Source organism: Lutra lutra, chromosome 5, assembly GCF_902655055.1.
Source record: "Lutra lutra chromosome 5, mLutLut1.2, whole genome shotgun sequence".
NCBI lineage: Eukaryota > Metazoa > Chordata > Mammalia > Carnivora > Mustelidae > Lutra > Lutra lutra.
Window position 1 is genome coordinate 147,324,901 of NC_062282.1, and position 18,258 is coordinate 147,343,158.

General features: G+C 40.3%; 1 protein-coding gene across 2 annotated transcripts in view; it reads right to left on the reverse strand.

Moving 5' to 3' along the window:
• COMMD10 (COMM domain containing 10) overlaps positions 1–18,217 on the reverse strand; it is a 193,703-nt gene extending 175,486 nt beyond the window's left edge. For both annotated transcript variants that reach the window (XM_047730761.1, XM_047730763.1), the window contains exons 1-4: positions 18,134–18,217; positions 16,722–16,812; positions 9,204–9,314; positions 7,040–7,195 (exon numbers count right to left, since the gene is read on the reverse strand). In XM_047730761.1, coding sequence (XP_047586717.1) covers positions 7,040–7,195; positions 9,204–9,314; positions 16,722–16,812; positions 18,134–18,174 — 399 coding nt within the window. In that variant the 5' untranslated portion in view covers positions 18,175–18,217. The remainder of the gene's footprint in view (positions 1–7,039; positions 7,196–9,203; positions 9,315–16,721; positions 16,813–18,133) is intronic.
• Between the last annotated feature and the right edge of the window lie 41 nt (positions 18,218–18,258).

Below are 18,258 nucleotides of genomic sequence, written 5' to 3' on the forward strand. Positions count from 1 at the left end.
AAAAATGAAGAGAAAGCCGTCTTAGGAGGGTGCAGGCAATGCTGATTAGAGGGAAGAAAACAAAATGAAAATAAGTGGTGGCGACATTTTAGTCTCAAGTCTCCAAAGAGATTAAGATAAAGTACATTTAAAAAAAAAAAGTGAGGGGCGCCTGGGTGGCTCAGTGGGTTAAGCCGCTGCCTTCGGCTCAGGTCATGATCCTGGGTCCTGGGTTCAAGCCCCACATCGGGCTTTCTGCTCAGCAGGGAGCCTGCTTCCTCCTCTCTCTCTGCCTGCCTCTCTGCCTACTTGTGATCTCTCTCTGTCAAATAAATAAAATCTTAAGAAAAAAAAAAAAAGTGAGATGGGATAAAATTTTATAATCCCCTCAATCATATTGGGCAAAAAGCTGCCATTAAGATTAGTTTTCGGGGTGCCTGGGTGGCTCAGTGGGTTAAGCCGCTGCCTTCGGCTCAGGTCATGATCTCAGGGTCCTGGGATCGAGTCCCGCATCGGGCTCTCTGCTCAACAGGGAGCCTGCTTCCCTCTCTCTCTCTCTCTCTGCCTGCCTCTCCGTCTACTTGTGATCTCTCTGTCAAATAAATAAATAAAATCTAAAAAAAAAAAAAAAAAAGATTAGTTTTCAATCAGCCTCCCACTTACTGGACCTAAACAGCAAAAGATGAAAAGGGGTGTTTTTAAAAATGAAATTAAAAATACACACCTAAGGTTTTTAACATATTACTTCATTGAACCGGACTCTTTGAATTTGGAATTATTACCCAGAAACGTCCCCGTGCAAGAACTACATAGGGATTTCAGGCAAGTGAGCCCCTAAATTACCCAAAACACAGTTGTTGTAAATACACCTCTGGTTCATTACCTAGGAAGTCTCTGCCATATATTTCTGTTGGAATTTGAATGACGGGCTCTGTTTTCACATACAGCCTAAATAGTTATCAGAGCCAAAAAGGAACAGAGCCCCTGAGCTGCTGAAGGCAGCATGACTGAAAAGGAACAGGCTTCAGAAACAGATCTGATTCTCCTGTCAGTTTCACCACAGACCAACTGGGGGGCGGTAGTAAAGTTATATATATTTGTTCTGTTTTGTTTTTTTCTTATTCTTTGTTTTATTTATTTATTTATTTTTTTACAAACCCTTGTGTCGAGGGCTGACTTTCAGTAGATCGCAGCGAGGGAGCTGCTCTGCTACGTACGAAACCCCGATAAAGTTATATTTTATAAGGGTTTACTTTCTTCCTTTTCAAGGATATCATACATACACACAGAACTATGTAAACCACAATGGCACAGAAACATTGTGCCTGACATAGGAAAACTGTGGCAGCGGACACCTCGGTGGAAACACCGTATGATGGAGCCGGAGTGTGACGACTGTGTCAAATCTCAGCTCCGCCACCTGCTCAGATGCATGATCCTGAACCAGTTATTTAATCCTTCCACGCCTCAATTTTAGTTTCAACACAAACTCTAACTATTAAAAGGTTTGACAAGATGCAAAGCACTTACTTAGTCGAGTATCTGGCCACAATAAACAAAAGAAATGTTTGCTATGATCTTAGGAAAGAAGAACAAAGCTGGAGGTATCACACCTCCAGATTTCAAGATATACTGCAAAGCTGTGGTACCCAAAACAGTATGGTACTGGCAAAAAAAAACAGGCACAGAGATCAACGGAACAGAACAGAGAGCGCAGAAAGCAACCCACACTTGTATGGTCAATGAATCTATGACAAAGGAGGCAAGACAGACAATGGGGAATAGACAGTGTCTTTGATACATGGCTCCAAGCAAGCTGGACAGCGACACGAGAAAGAATGAAACTGGACCACTTTCTCAGACCGTACACAAAAATAAACTCAAAATGCATTAAAGACCTCAATGTGAAACATAAAATCAAAAAATTTCTGAAGGAATCATAGCCAGTAAATTTCTTTTTTTTTTTTAGTTTTATCTCTTCAGGCAAGGGAAATAAACACAAAAATAAACTACTGGGTTCCCTGTCCAGCGGGGAGTCTGCTCCTCTCTCTCTCTCCCCCTCTGCCCCAACCCTGCTCGGGCTCTCTCGCTCACTCGTTCTCTCTCTCAAAATAAAATAAATAAAATCTTCTAAAAAATTAACTAATTAATTAAATACTGGCAACAAGGCAGGATGTTTAGGCTTGCAAGTTCTACTTAACATAATATTAAAAGTCCTACTTAATGCAATGGGCAAAAAAAAAAAACAATAAAAAGCTGAACAAAACAAATAAAAGCTGAACAGACTGGAAAAGAAGAAATGAACTGTCTCTATTCACGTACAACATAACTATCTATAAAGAAAATCACAAGGAACCCACAAAAAAAAACAGCTATAACTAATTCATGAGTTTATCAAGGTTACTAGAATACAAGGTCAATATACAAAAATCATTGTGTTTCTACATACTAGCAATAAACAACTAAAAACTAGAATCTTAAAAATACTACCATTTACAACTCCAAAAACAAGAACTACTTAGGCACAAGTCTAACAAAGTATATGCAGTATCTGTACGCTGAAAAATGAACAAAACTGATATAAAAAATTGAAGAGAACCTAAATACATGGAGAGTTATACTCAATATATCAATTTTTCCCCAAAGTGATCTATACATTAAACATAAGTTCCATCAAACTCCCAGCTGGATTTTTTTTAGATCTAGAAAACTTGCTTTTCAAATTTATGTGAAAAGTCAAAGAAACTAGAATAAGCAAAACAATTATGAAAAAACCCAAAGTTAGCTGACTTACAGCTCCTGATGTGAAGGCTTACTACAAAGCTAGAGTAATTAAAGCAGTATGATATTGGCATAGACAAAGAGAACAATGGAACCAAACACAAAAGACCAGAGAAGACTAACACAAATACATCAAATGATTTTTGACAAAGGGGCCAAGGCAATTCAGAGACAAAAGGATGTTATCAATAAATTATGCTGCATGTGTATAAATGAACATCTAAAATGAGCAACTATATGCAGAAAAAAGGAAATTTAATCTGCACCTTACACCAAATTAACACAAAATGGATCTTATAGCTAAATGTAAAACATAAACCTATAAAAAAGAAGAAAACAAAGAGAAAATCTTTGTGACACTGCATTAGGCTACAAATTCTTAGATACAAAACCAAAAGCAGGAGTGATAAAAGAAATTAATTGAGAAGTCAAACTTCATAAAAATTAAAAGACTTTATTCTGCAAAAGCCACTGCTAAGAAAATGAAAACCTATGGACAAGGAGAAAGTATCTCCAAACCCCGTTGGAGAAAGGAAAAAGGCCCCGAATATATAAAGAACTCAAAAACTCAACAGAAAGAAAACAAACACCCTCCCCACATTTTAACAACCTAGAACAAAAGCATTCCCATACATTCTGTGTGCTGGGATTTACACCTGAGACTGTCCTTTAAATTACTATCATGGAACTTCCTTATCTGTCATAGTGTGAAAATAACAAGCAAAAGATCTGAACAGACATTTTACCCATGAAGATATATGGAGACAAGCAGCACATAAGAAGAACCCAAATTGCCAAGGAAATGATGAAAAAGAAAAACAAAGCTGGGGGGATCACATTGCCTGATTTCAAGCTCTATTACAAAGCTGTGATCACCAAGACAGCATGGTACTGGCACAAAAACAGACACACAGATCAATTGAACAGAATAGAGAGCCCAGAAATGGACCCTCAAATCTAGGGTCAACTCATCTTCAACAAAGCAGGAAAAAATAATCAACAGAAAAAAGACAATCTTGGGGCGCCTGGGTGGCTCAGTGGGTTAAAGCCTCTGCCTTCGGCTCAGGTCAGGATCTCAGGGTCCTGAGATCGAGCCCCGCATCAGGCTCTCTGCTCGGCGGGGAGCCTGCTTCCTCCTCTCTCTCTCTGCCTGCCTCTCTGCCTACTTGTGATTTGTCTCTCTTTTTCTCTCTGTCAAGTAAATAAATAAAATCTTTTAAAAATAAATAAATAAATAAAAATAAAAAAATAAAAAAGACAATCTCTTCAAAACATGGTGCTGGGAAAATTGGACAGCCACATGCAGAAGAATGAAACTCGACCATTTTCTTACACCATACACAAAAATAAACTCAAAATGGACGAAAGACCTCAGTGTGAGACAAGAATCCATCAAAATCCTAGAGGAGAACACAGGCAGTAACCTCTTCAACATCAGCCACAGCAAGTTCTTTCAAGACACATCTCCAAAGGCAAGAGAAACAAAAGCGAAAATGAACTTTTGGGACTTCATCAAGATAAAAAGCCTCTGCACAGCAAAGGAAACAGCCAAAAAAACAAAGAGGCAATCCACAGAATGGGAGAAGATATTTGCAAACGACACTATATACAAGGGACTGATATCCAAGATCTATAAAGAACTCCTCAAATTCAACATCCAAAAAACAAATAATCGAGTCAAACAATGGGCAGAAGACATGAACACTTCTCCAAAGAAGACATACAAACGGCTAACAGACACATGAAAAAATGTTCATCATCATTAGCCATCATGGAAATTCAAATCAAAACCACATGGAGATACCACCTTACACCAGTTAGAAAGGTAAAAACTGACAAGGCAAGAAAACAACAAATGGTGGAGAAGTTATGAACAAAGGGGAACCCTCTTATACTTGTCGGTAGGGATGCAAGTTGGTGCAACCACTTTGGAAAACGGTGTAGAGGTTCCACAAAAAATTAAAAATAGAGCTTCCCTCTGACCCAGCAATTGTACTACTGGGTATTTACCCCAAAGATACAGATGTAGTGAAAAGAAGGGCCATATGCAACCCAATGTTCATAGCAGCAATGTTCATGACAGCCCAAGTGTGGAAGGAGCCTAGATGCCCTTCAACAGACAAATGGATAAAGAAGATGGGGTCCATATATACAATGTGGTCCATATATACAATCATCAGAAAGGATGAATACCCAGCTTTTGCATCAACATGGATGAAACTGGAGGAGATTATGCTGAGTGAAGTAAGTCAAGCAGAGAAAGTCAATTACATGGTTTCACTTATCTGTGGAACATAAGGAATAGCATGGAGGACATTAGGAGAAGCAAGGGAAAAATGAAACGGGGGATTTGGAGGGGGAGATGAACCATAAGAGACTATGGACTCCAGGAAACAAACTAAGCGTTTTAGAAGGGAGGGGGTAGGGGGATGGCTTGGCCTGGTGATGGGCATTAAGGAGGGCATGGATGGCATGGAACACTGGGTATCATACACTAGCCATAAATCATGGAGCACTACCTCTAAAATTAATGATGTACTACATGGTGACTAACACAACATAATTAAGAAAAAAGATCATCCACATAATTTGTTACTAGGAAAATACAAATTAAAAACACAAAATACCACTACAAACCTTAGTAGAATAGCTTCGATAAAAGCAACTGCCAATACCAAGTAGTGACGGGTACAGGAACCCTCACAGAACACGGGGGAGAATATGCAGTAATACCAATCCTTCACAGATCCTTACAGGAAATCAGAGAGGAGGGAGAACGCTTCCCAGCTGGTTTTGCAACGCCATTTTTCCCTGATGCTGCTGAAGATATCACAAGGAAACCACAGACTGATCTCTTTTAAGAACACAGAAAAATTTTTAACAAAACATTAGCAAGCCAAATAGCAACATACAAAAAGGACGATACTCCATAGGCAAGTGAGACTGACCCCAGGAAGACAGAGTGGGATGTAAACCTAAAAATCAGTTATGTAATAGAACCTACTAGGAGAAAAAGGTCAAAATCTCTATGAGCCTCTTAACCTCCACTGAGTAAAGGTTACTGAAGAGCTCTGAAATGCTGCTGTTATTTTGTGTTTGCCCCAAAGCATTGACTTTGTTCACTAATTGGTACTCAACAAATACTGAATATATTCTGCGAGGCACTAACACAGACACACAGAAACAAACTAATTCTGTGATTCAGTTAAAATGCTGGAAGTCTTACACTCAGGTATGCAATTAAAAAGAAAAAACAAGGGGCGCCTGGGTGGCTCAGTGGGTTAAGGCCTCTGCCTTCGGCTCAGGTCATGGTCTCAGGGTCCTGGGACAGAGCCCCACATTGGGCTCTCTTCTCGGCGGGGAGCCTGCTTCCCCCCACCCTCTCTGCCTGACTCTCTGACTACTTGTGATCTCTGTCAAATAAATTAAATCTTAAAAAAAAAAAAAAAAGGAAAAAGAAAAAAATAACTCTGCCCCAGTACTCAGGGGAAAAAAAAAGGAGGACTGTCTCATTCTTTTTTTTTTTTTTTTTTTTTTAGATTTTTTATTTATTTATTTGAGAGAGAGGCAGTGAGAGAGAGCATGAGTGAGAAGGTCAGAGGGAGAAGCAGACTCCCCGTGGAGCTGGGAGCCTGATTCAGGACTCGATCCTGGGACTCTGGGATCATGACCTGAGCCGAAAGCAGTCGTCGTCCAACCAACTGAGCCACCCAGGCGTCCCATCATTCTTTTTTTTTTTTTTTAAAGATTTTACTTATTTATTTGACAGAGAGAGACACAGAGAGAGAGGGAACACACGCAGGAGGAGTGGGAGAGGGAGACTGAGTGACCCAGGCACCCCGAACTGCCTCATTCCTATTCTGAAGTCACAGAGGCAAATTTTAAACTGGCAAGTAAAACTAAGTCACACTCTGGCAGCCAATATGTCTGGAAATAATTTTACAGGAATACATATTGTATATACTCTTTCTTTTTCCTGACTATCTCTCTATAAAACATTACTACCTTTAAAACCCTTAAGGTACAATGATGTTTACATTCTATTTTTTTTTTAAGATTTTAATTATTTATTTGACATAGAGAGAGAGATCACAAGTAGGTGGGGAGACAGGCAAACAGAGAGGGGGAAGCGGGCTCCCTGCTGAGCAGAGAGCCGAATGCAGGGTTTGATCCCAGGACCCTGAGATCATGACTTGAGCCGAAGGCAGAGGCTTAACCCACTGAGCCACCCAGGCACCCCGATGTTTGTCATTCTTATTGGTGTAGGAGAGTCCTCTACCTTGTGGGGAGCAAGAATCCTCTGCCTGAATTTTTCAATGGTCTCTTGACCCACAGAAGACCAAGCACTGCCGAATGCCTCTGCTTTGTCCTGTGTGAGATGAATGGCCTCTAACTGCTGCTGCAAAGCCGCTGGCTTCACATTGTGATACACCGCCTATGCAAGAGAAAAAAAAAAAAAATCATATATATCCCCAATATTCATACAGAGACCTCGGATTATAACCAAATACAAAATTATTTCTAAATGATTTAAATTAAAAGAATATTTTCTATTTTATTGTAGATCTTTTTTCTTGTTTTACCAATAATAATATACACAACTGGAAGACGCAGGGTTGAAAGGCCTAAACTATTCAGGCTACACGTCTCCACTTTTGCCTCTGTTTTAAGTAATCCTAATACCACTTAACGCAAAAACTTCTTCTCTGCTTTTAGCTGTGCAAATGGTACCCTAATTAAATTATCATTTCCTTATTTCACTTAACAATTTCAAAGAACTGTTTTAGGCTCAGTTGGTTAGGTATCTCCCTTGAGCTCAGGTCATGATCTCAGGGTCGTGGGATCGAGCCCCAAGCTGGGCTCCACATTCAGCAGGGAGTCTGCTTGCAATTCTCTCTCTCCCTCTCTCAAATAAATAAATCTTTAAAACAAACAAAAAACAAAGAAATGTACAACTAACAAAAATTTTTCCAAGAAGCACTTTCTCAAAACTACCTTCATCTATCAACTTCCTAGGTACTACATAATAAAATATTATAAACATTTCTAATAACAACTGTTCTATTTCTTAATATAATTCTGGAACAAATTTCTCTTAAACCCCATGTTTCTCTGCCCCACTTAATTATCCTTTACTACTAGTAAAAGCTCCCCAGTGTTAAGAACAGTAATCACCTTAGTATCTGTAATCTGTACAAGGCTGTATGAAGTAGATGCCTGGGAGCCTGTGTTCCTAAATAGTGTTTATTCACTAGAAGGCTCATGAAACTACAGTACTATTTAAACTTTTTTTTTTTTGAAGATTTTATTTATTTATTTGACAGAGAGAGAGATCACAAGTAGGCAGAGAGGGAGGCAGAGAGAGAGGGGGTAGCAGGCCTCCTGCTGAACAAAGAGCCCGATGTGGGGCTCGATCCCAGGACCCTGAGATCATGACTTGAGCCGAAGACAGAGGCTTAACCCACTGAGCCACCCAGGTGCCCCTATACTTTAATTTCACAAATATTCCACCAAGTCAACCTTCAGGAATTTACGGAGACTCTAATTTAAGCCCGGCAATGTGCTCGGTTTACAGAAGATGAGCTAAAGATATGATAGGTCCCTCACAAATTCAAAAGCTAGAGAAGGCTGACACACAGGAAATGATGAAAGACTAATGATGTGCTCCACTCTGATGAGCCAAGGATAAAAGGAATCTGAAGTAGGGGACGATTGCCAAGTGTAACGGTCATGGCAGCAGTGCGAAGAGATGGGACTCGAACAAAAGCTTAGTGCGCTGAACACAGACAAAAGCAAGGGAAGCAAAATGGCAGCTCAGTAGGAAGAACTTGACAAAAGCCTTTTGACAACTACTTCTCTTCTAAATGTTTTATTTATCATCCTAGTTAAAGAAATCCCCCAAAATCATTGTTCTTAAATAAGAGATGTTTGTTTCTCCAAGTTATAACACCAAGTAACAATGAATAAAAATATTTTATACCTGTCTCAAGTCAATGAAGTCTTGAGTCATGCTGTCAAATACTTTACTTTTGCTACCCAACATTCAGATTTTTGGAAGAATGCAATACTGTAGAAAAAACCCATATTCAATTTTTTTTTAAGATTTTATTTATTTATTTGACAGACAGAGATCACAAGCAGGGAGAGAGGCAGGCAGAGAGAGAGAGGAGGAAGCAGGCTCCCTGCTGAGCAAAAAGCCCGACTCGGGGCTTGATCCCAGGACCCTGGGATCATGACCTAAGCTGAAGACAGAGGCTTTAACCCACTGAGTCACAGAGGTGGCCCCTCAATTTTTTCTTTTAATACATTGAAATTCTCAAGTAGAATACATCCACAGCTCCCATCTGTACACATTTTGAAGAAATAAAATGTTACAGCTACCAAAGCAGTACAAATCTGCAGTAAACAAACCATGGTTATGAAGTTTGGGGCACTTGGAATACCTGTTCTAAAATGAACGAGATTGTTTCAAGAACCAGGTGAAGATCTTGTTTCTCCAGAGAAAACGCAGCCTGAAGTTTTTCTTCTTCTTCTTCACTGAAACTGTTCTCAGCCTAGAACATAAAAAGCAAGCTATTAGCCCACATCAGGTATTCAAAACGTAAACACTTGACAGAAGAGTCCCTGAAGATCCACGTATTCACACATGGATGAGAAACTGAAAGAAAAAGTGAAAGAAACTAATGTGTTCATACATTTCAATATCTCAAAATCACAGTACAATCTGAGAGTTGGATCACGCCAAATCAAGCTCATTTTAAATTTAAAAAAAGACATTAAGTTCTATGATTTTCAGGAGATGGAAACTAACGGTAAATACCAAAAGAAATGGACATTTAGAAAAAATACTAGAAGGTAAAACCCCAAAATGTTAATAACAATTAATAGTAATGTCCATCTTCCTCATGCAAATATATTTACTGAGTATTTATTACGTGCTATAGAGAAAGTTCATGTCCTCAAGTATACAATACTCTAGTTAGAATGGCACATAAAAACAAATATTCAAGTAATTTTCATTTTAAGGAGTTCTGCAAAAATGTGGGTTATGACAAGAGCATCTATAAAGCAGGAAGTTAAGTCTTTTTTAGAATTTTAATACATATTTTCCAAAATCTCTATGCTATGCATTAGCTTTATAACCAATATATAAAAGATAGTTAGCCACCTGAGTAGAACCTCTGCCTAGTGTCCTTTCTTTCATATCCAAAGTAATCTCCTCGATCTAAACACACTGGTCTAGTAAGTATGAAAAATGTACACTACTAGAACAACTTTAAAATAAAAAGAACTACTTCATCCACACATACTAAAAACACCTTTCCCTGCAGCCGCCTCTCCCTAACAGCAACATGGAGAAATTTCAGAAGTTCCTCGAGTCCTTGCCTGGACAGCTTGGATGAGGTACACTTACACAGCTATTGAACCGAAGCAGCACTGCAACTTGAAGTGAGCGTATTTTGAAAGGCCAGTCGCCAGAACTCCCAGCCCCTACTACCTGTTTTACAACTGAGAAAATCGTGAACCGAATTTGGCCAAAAGGCCCATCACTTATCTCAAAAGCAATATTCTGACTTAAAAATTTCAGCATTTCTGTGACTACCGTACATCTTCGTGAAATAATGACCTATAGTACCAGATTTTATCAATATGTGGAATATAACAATGATATTACATATATATAACCACTGAACCACATGTTGCATTAAATTCAATGGATATTTATAGTTTAACTTCCAAGTTAGTCCATTGGATTCCTTTTACCATACATCAAGTAAGCTGCTTTGACAAAATAGTATTAGTGATTGAGCAGGTAGAAAAATAAACTTCAGTGTCCCCAATATGTATAAGGAAGGGAGGTTTTTAAAAACAATACACCACTGGGGCGCCTGGGTGGCTCAGTGGGTTAAAGCCTCTGCCTTCGGCTCAGGTTATGATCCCAGGGTCCTGGGATCGAGCCCCACATCGGGCTCTCTGCTCAGCGGGGAGCCTGCTTCCTCCTTTCTCTCTGCCTGCCTCTCTGCTGCTTGTGATCTGTCAAATAAATGAATAAAATCTTTAAAAAAAAAAAAAAAAAAGATACACCAGGGCGCCTGGTGGCTCAGTGGGTTAAAGGCTCTGCCTTCGGCTCAGGTCATAATCTCAGGGTCCTGGGATCAAGTCCTGCATTGGGCTCTCTGCTTGGCAGGGAGCCTGCTTCTCCCTCTCTCTCTGCCTGCTTCTCTGACTACTTGTGATCTCTGTCAAATAAATAAATAAAATCTTTAAAAATAAATAAATAAAAATAAATTAAAAAGATACACACACAAAAAGAGAGAGAGAGACACTCTCAAGATTTTCAAGGGCTTATATTAATAAAGTGGTGTGGCGTGAAGGGGTACGAGGGAATATTTATCTTCCCCCATCCACAAGGGGAACACCAGTCATGCAACCTTAAAATAAGGTGGAGCTTAAAATATGGGAGCTTAAGAGCAAACAGAGAATACAGCTATACACAAAGTTCCAAACATAGAGTCAACACCTTGCTCCAAAAACAACCTTGGGTAGATAAATATCAAATATTAAGTACCTCTATTTGTTTCCAAAACAGTAGCAATTTCATTTATCTCTCTACCAAAAACACCCCCCCCATACCTAGGAGTAAAAGAGACACATTCTTTTTTATCCTCTCAATGCGAAAAAATTAAAGCCCAGGTTTATAAAATTAGAGAGTAGGTGTCCAAGAAACTTAAATTTTAAAAATGGAAAGTGACTGTTAATTTTTTCTACATGTTTAAAGAGAGTAGACCATACACACACACACACACATACACACACACACAGAGAGAGGAAAAACAACACATAAAGAATACAAGGTAGGGGCACCTGAGTGGCTCAGTGGGTTGAGCCTCTGCCTTCCTCTCAGGTCATGATCTCAGGGTCCTGGGATCGACCCCAGCATCGGGCTCCCTGCTCAGTGGGGAACCTGCTTCTCCCTCTCCCACTTCCCCTGCTTGTGTTCCCTCTCTCACTGCGTCTCTCTCTGTCAAATAAATAAATTAAATCTTAAAAAAAAAGAATACAGTAAAAGTGAAGCTATGTGGTATCCCAGGCGAGGTCATAAAAAGGACACACCTCCCTCTTTTGGTCACTGGTTCTGGCAGAAGCCAACTTCCATGTTGAGAGGAAAGGCTTGTGTAGCAATAACTGAGGCCTCCCACCAGATAGCCATAATGGAAAGAAATCCTCCAACGCCAGCCAAACCTTCAGTTACAGCAGCCCAAACAACATCTGACACACCCTCACCAGAACCCCGAGCCAGAATCACCCAGCCAAGCCACCCTAAATTCCTGACCTACAGGGACTGTGAGTATAATAAATGTTGATTGTTATTTTAAGGTGCTAGGTTTTGGGGTAACTTGTAATTCAGCAATAGATAACTAATACAGGGGAGAATTAAGATGGCTAGGAGGGCCAAAGTTAACCAAGGGGGCATTTCAGTTTGCCATACTACTTAAATTTCTTAAACAAAAACTTATTCAGAAACTACGTAATTTAAAACTTATTAAGATGCTTAAATTAAGCACTATGAGAATTTTGAACTAGAAGGGCACAAAAGAAGCAACTAAAAAAATCCCTTTTTCCAACTTTTTGGGGTTTTTTTTTTTTTTGAAGAATTCATTTTCTTAATATGTGTGATGAGTAAACTAACCTCAGTTGAAATCAGATCACATTCTTTAGAAAAGGAGAGCTGTCTTCTACGCTATGAACATAGGATATTATCTAAATAATTATGAAAGTAGTTAGCTTTTAAAAACTCAGAGCATGGATTCAGAGACAGAGCAGCCCGCTGTCCAGAGCCCAAGCTCTGACTCACATTCAAAGTCATACATACACACAAAGACCTCCGTGAAAGAACACACGGTACTAATATTCTGGAAATACCATAATTGAAAGAGCATATATATTGTTCTTACCCAATAAACCAATTTGTAAGAAGCCTTTCATCTTACAGTAACTACAAAATAAATATATTTGCAGAGATCAAGTACCCTTTACTTTTTGGTCCACATTGGCGGGGCAAATGCTCCTTCACACAAGACTCTCCTACACACAAGACATGTAAAGGCACAGGCATTAAACGCCCGCAGCACCCTCCATATGTTGTAACAGCCCAGAAAAATTCTGAGGCATTTTCTATAGGCTGGAGTTCACATGTGTGATTGTTCTTTATTTAACATAATAAGAGATTTCACTGTGTCATAATGGGGAGAAAAGAGGTAAAGAAAAGAACTTTTATTTTAAACTTCTGAAAGCAATCTTTCTGAAATGTACAGTACCCATTCTAGACTTTTGTAAACAAAGTATATCAGATTAAACTCATTTCTTATGATGACTCAGGTCACAATTATGAGCATCAGAATTCTGAGGTACAGTATCATAAAAAACTTTTAAGAGACATTGGAAATTTTTCACTTCAGGAAAAAATCCTCAGATTTCTGGGCATTTCAGTGTCTTGAGTCTAATTTGCATAATTCTCCCACTTCCTTCCATGATCAGCCGTCAATTCTTGAAACGCCCCCATGCCCATCACTGGCGCTTCCTCATCCCCCGGTTGGCTGGGTCTAGTCTGCCATGGCCAGGAATTCAGTGAGCTGATCTCTCAGAACGAGACACACAGCACAGTTAGATCAACAGGCTTTGTGTATGACCTACGAGTCTCTCTAGCGGAGCAAAGTACAGGAGTCTTTCTAATTGCAGGAGTTATGAAAGCCATTTTTTTTTTAAACTCAGAGGCCAAAAATTGTTATCTCTGAGTCCTCAGCTATGGAAGTTACTCTGACTTCTGTCCGTGTTCTCCAGTGCAGACTCTATTAGCATGCTGGACAGGGCAATTTGGGCAAGACCGTTCTGCACACTGCAAGACATTTAGTTCCTGGGCATTAAATGCCAATAGCACCCTCCACACGTTGTAAAAACAAACAAACAAAAAAAACTAAAACACTCCAAAACTTCCCAAGTGTTTCTGTATGCTAGGACAAGCCAAGAAGATGATCAGTTCAAAGACGACTTCCAGACCCAAGTTTGGACACACCCATATTCTATATCTCAGCTTACTTTTCCTATGTTTATTCTAATTAGGGAATTCAAGGAACCAGTCTGGACAAAAGCAGATATCCTCTGCCCGCAAGCAAATCAAAGTGTCAAGCTGATAACATTTAGAACAGCAACCCAATCTCTAAAACTCTTCACAATCTACCCATGCCAGGTTTCACTGTTTGAAGGGCTCAGATGGTCTCAAGGCAAACGTCCGCTTAACAGACCAAGAGTACATAAAAGAAAGCTGGCATATCCTGAATGTCAATGCAAACTTTATTCGATAAGAACTCTTATCACAAGAGGAGCCCCTCTAAGAAGAACATTCCCTGAAACTGCCCAGGAAAAAAAAATTTGCACCTTTCCTGACTTTCTTTCTTAGCAGGCGAATTATCAGCTACGTATGTTTTTGTTCTCAGTTGCTTCAGCTGCCAACAACCTCACCTTCTTGCGTCCACTCCCCCACCACCGACAGCATAGCATTCAAACACCTCTGTGGAATTCTCTGGCCACCCACTTACTCTAAGATGGACACTAACTTACTTAGAACTCAATATGACTGAGAGGGTCAAAGACAAACTACTCACAGTTTTCCTGCCAATGTCCCAGCCTCCCTTGCTATAGAGAACAAAGATGTATCTAAGAGTTTTTTGTCCCATGTTTTCAATAAGTGTAAGAAGGCAGCCACCAGCTCAGGAAATCAAAGCAGACCTTCTATATTGATTGCCTACATCATTTACTTTTAGACTAATTTATATACTGTACTGTGCGCTTTTCCCGAGGTGTACTGTAAGGGGTTAAAGGAATGGATTCTGGAACCAGGCTGCTTACTCACTAACTGTGTGACCTTGGGAAAATTATTTACCTGGTCTCTATCTCAGTTTCTCTGTGAATAACATAAGGATAACAATAGTACCTACTTCCTAAAGTTGCTATAAGGATCAGATGAACTAATAACACAAAGCCATTAGAGAGGTAGCAGAGAGAGTGATGTAACTGTGAATCACAAAACCACAGAATGTGGCTGCTCTTAGACTGTTGTGGTGATTCCTCCTGTCTCTCCATCTCTATCAGAGACTTCTTATAGCCAGGAATTTAGAGGGCCTGCATGGGTTTTGTGTTTCCCGTGCAAGGCAAAGAATGAACTCCAAGAATGGCTCTTGGGCGCCAATTGCATCAGCACCAAGGCATTAGGTATGGAAAATGTAAAGATGATTAAGAGATGATACTCAAGGTATTCAAGGTCAGCAAAAGACCCTGCATCCTAAAACAACTACAATGCAGTGCTGAAATGAGGTGCCCATGAAGCGAGTATTTTAGAAGCACAGAACAAACTGCTGAGAGCAAAATGGCCAAATCCTTGACCTAGTTTTTTCACAACAGAAGGGAAGAAAGACATTTCAGATAAGGGAAAGAGTATATGCACAGACATAGAGTTGGAAAAGTTCGCAGTATGTTCTCGTAAAAGAGTACAGCCCAGTGTGACTGGAGCACTTGCAAACTGGGAATAATACGTATTGTGGCCATTATTATACTGTCATTATAAGGTGATTTTAATATGATACAATGTGAAAGATTTTGAACTTTTTCCCATGGGGCAATGGGAAGTCACGATGGCTTTAAACACTGTACAGATATGATCAATTGGGTATTTTTTTTTCATTTTTCGTTTCTTAGGGGAAAAAAATATTTGGAGAGATGAATGGACTAGCATTATGAAACAGCGATAGGAGGGAGAAGACTTCCGGCAGAGATACCAGTTTGAAGGCAGTTACTGCGGTCTATGGCAGGGGTGTTAAGGATCTGAACTAGGACTATGAAGAAAACCTGGATTTGAGAGACATGTCAGAGGAAGAAAGGGCTCAGAAGGGGGCTGGCTCCCAGGAAAAAGAAGAGGAAAGGGTCCAGGTTCTCCGGGTATGGTAAAGAAGTGCTAAGTCACTATATTGTACACCTGAAACTAGTATTACACTGTACTAACTGGAATTTAAGTAAAAACTAAAAAAAAGTCCAGGTTCTCATTTAATGGTGGTACCTGACACCACCAGGCAGAGCAGTTACTAGTTACTAGGTGCACCATAAACATTTTTTTAAATTTTTTATAAACATATAATATATCTTTATCCCCAGGGGTACAGGTCTGTGAATCGCCAGGTTTACACACTTCACAGCACTCACCATAGCACATACCCTCCCCAATGTCCATAACCCCACCTCCCTCTCCCAACCCCCCTCCCCCCATCAACCCTCAGTTTGTTTTGTGAGATTAAGAGTCACTTATGGTTTGTCTCCCTCCCAATCCCATCTTGTTTCATAGATGGAATTAAATTTTTATAACCTGATACAGAAATTAACTTAGAACAGTGATCGAGCAGTGAATCAGTAAACGTCAATGTGTCCAAAATGACCAAAACCTTGAAATAAAAAGAAGAGGCACATTAAATTAAATATTAAATACTGGGTGTTAGCAAAACCATAACATTATTTTTAGGAAAAGAATGAAATCAGAATTTTCCCAAAACATATTACACAGAACCTGAGTCTCCAAATATTTACCATGATACGATAGTTCCAAGGTCACACACGTTTGGAAAATCTTGCACACCATATTCACCCTTAAATATTTACTGTAAACATTACCATAAAATATACTCCAAAAATATATATATAATATATACACTCTGAAAACTTCCATAATAAAGAAGATCAGCTTTAATGAAAGGAGAGTTTCCCAAACTTATGACCATGGGACATCACAAAATGTCCTAGAGAGCCAAGGACACACTGGGGAACACTACACTTCGGAAAAAATTTTTTAAGGAGAAACAAAGAGTTTCAGTGCAATCACAAGAAAGTATAAACTACAGAAATACAAAAATACAAACCTTCAGGTGAAGTTTTTGAAGAATTCGGGTGAGCAATCGTGGAAATCTTCCTATATCTATTGCATTTAGCAGCAACACTGCTTTTTTCATGCTAAATAAATTTGTAAAACAAAATTTTAAAATGAGATTTAAAATGAGTGAACTGTTCTTGCCCTAAGAACACTTGTCTACAATTGCTGTTGTCTCAAAATTTCCATTTCAACAACTCTGATTGCTATAAAGAAGTCCGAATGATGGCCCGCAAAAGAGGCAGGACGATTCCAAAAAGATGCCTCCCAAAAGTACTTGTCCATTTGGAAAGTTTCTCTTTCTTTGGGGGCAAGGCCCGCAACTAGAGGAAGCTTGCACTTTGTGGGGGATGGCATTAACTCAGCAGTGAATATTTACTAACCCTAACCCACAGAGGAACTATGGAAAGAATGGAAAGAGGAAAGTGGGATTGACACCAAAATACAAAAAAAGAATGCTGCATGGCAGGTAATGGAATAAATACATATAAGGCAAAGTCAGTTGGGGTAACAGTACACAGTTGTTTTAAAACTGTGCCTCAATGGTAATAATCAACTTTAAATTACCATACAGGTTATGGCTTACTCATGTGGTGGGTGTTAAACAGGACACTGATGTGAGGGGAGAAACGGCGTCAGGACTCAAGGAATCCAGAAACAAGGAAGAATTCTGAAATGACAATTCTCTTCTTCAAGAACATCCCTGTCCAATTCAGGGACATGGAAAGTACTTCCCAACACCTCAGCACTTTTTCCGCATCCGCACACTACCTGCCCTAGTATTTATTTTTCATGAAATGGGAGTCATTTCTATTTAAGTAACTGCATTTTAACAGAGAACTTTCTATCACCACTTTGGGACCCCGACCTTACCTACTATAAGTAGAAATGAACTAAAAATAAATACAATGAAATCCAAAGCCATGTTACCAGACTCTGGCTTGATACTGTTGCCAGCCCCAAACTCCCAACCTGAGGACTACTCTCTCTTGATTGAAAAGGGATAGTGACACCTGTTACGGATTAAAGACCGTCCAGCCCCACGGCAAGCCTTTCTCATACTCAGGCCTGAGAGCGAGCGGAAAACAGAAAAAGGGCATAGCTTTGCACGTGATTCAGCACTACTCCAGGCGGGCGTGGGCACTTTAGACCCCACACTCTGGGAACGGTGACACACACCACACGCTGTCCTACTGACCCCAGCTGCCAGGCCCTGGAGCCCCACGGAGGTGAACCACCGAGAGGGGTGAGACGCCCACAGCCCCCGGCACTCCCGCGGGGCCGCACCGCGACTTCGCCAGCTCCGCGCCCACCCCCCACCGCCGGGCCCCGCCTCGGAGCCAAGGCGACAGCCAGCTGGGGGGTCCTGACGGCGCCCGGTCCGTGCCACCCCTGGGCGGCTACCTGGGGCTCTCCGGCAGGATCAGCGCCGTGGCGGCCGCCATCCTTGAAGCTCCCTCGCCTGCCTCCGCCTGTCAGCTGCCTCCAGCCCAGCCAATGACCGCAGGCCTACGGAAGGCCGGAAGGCC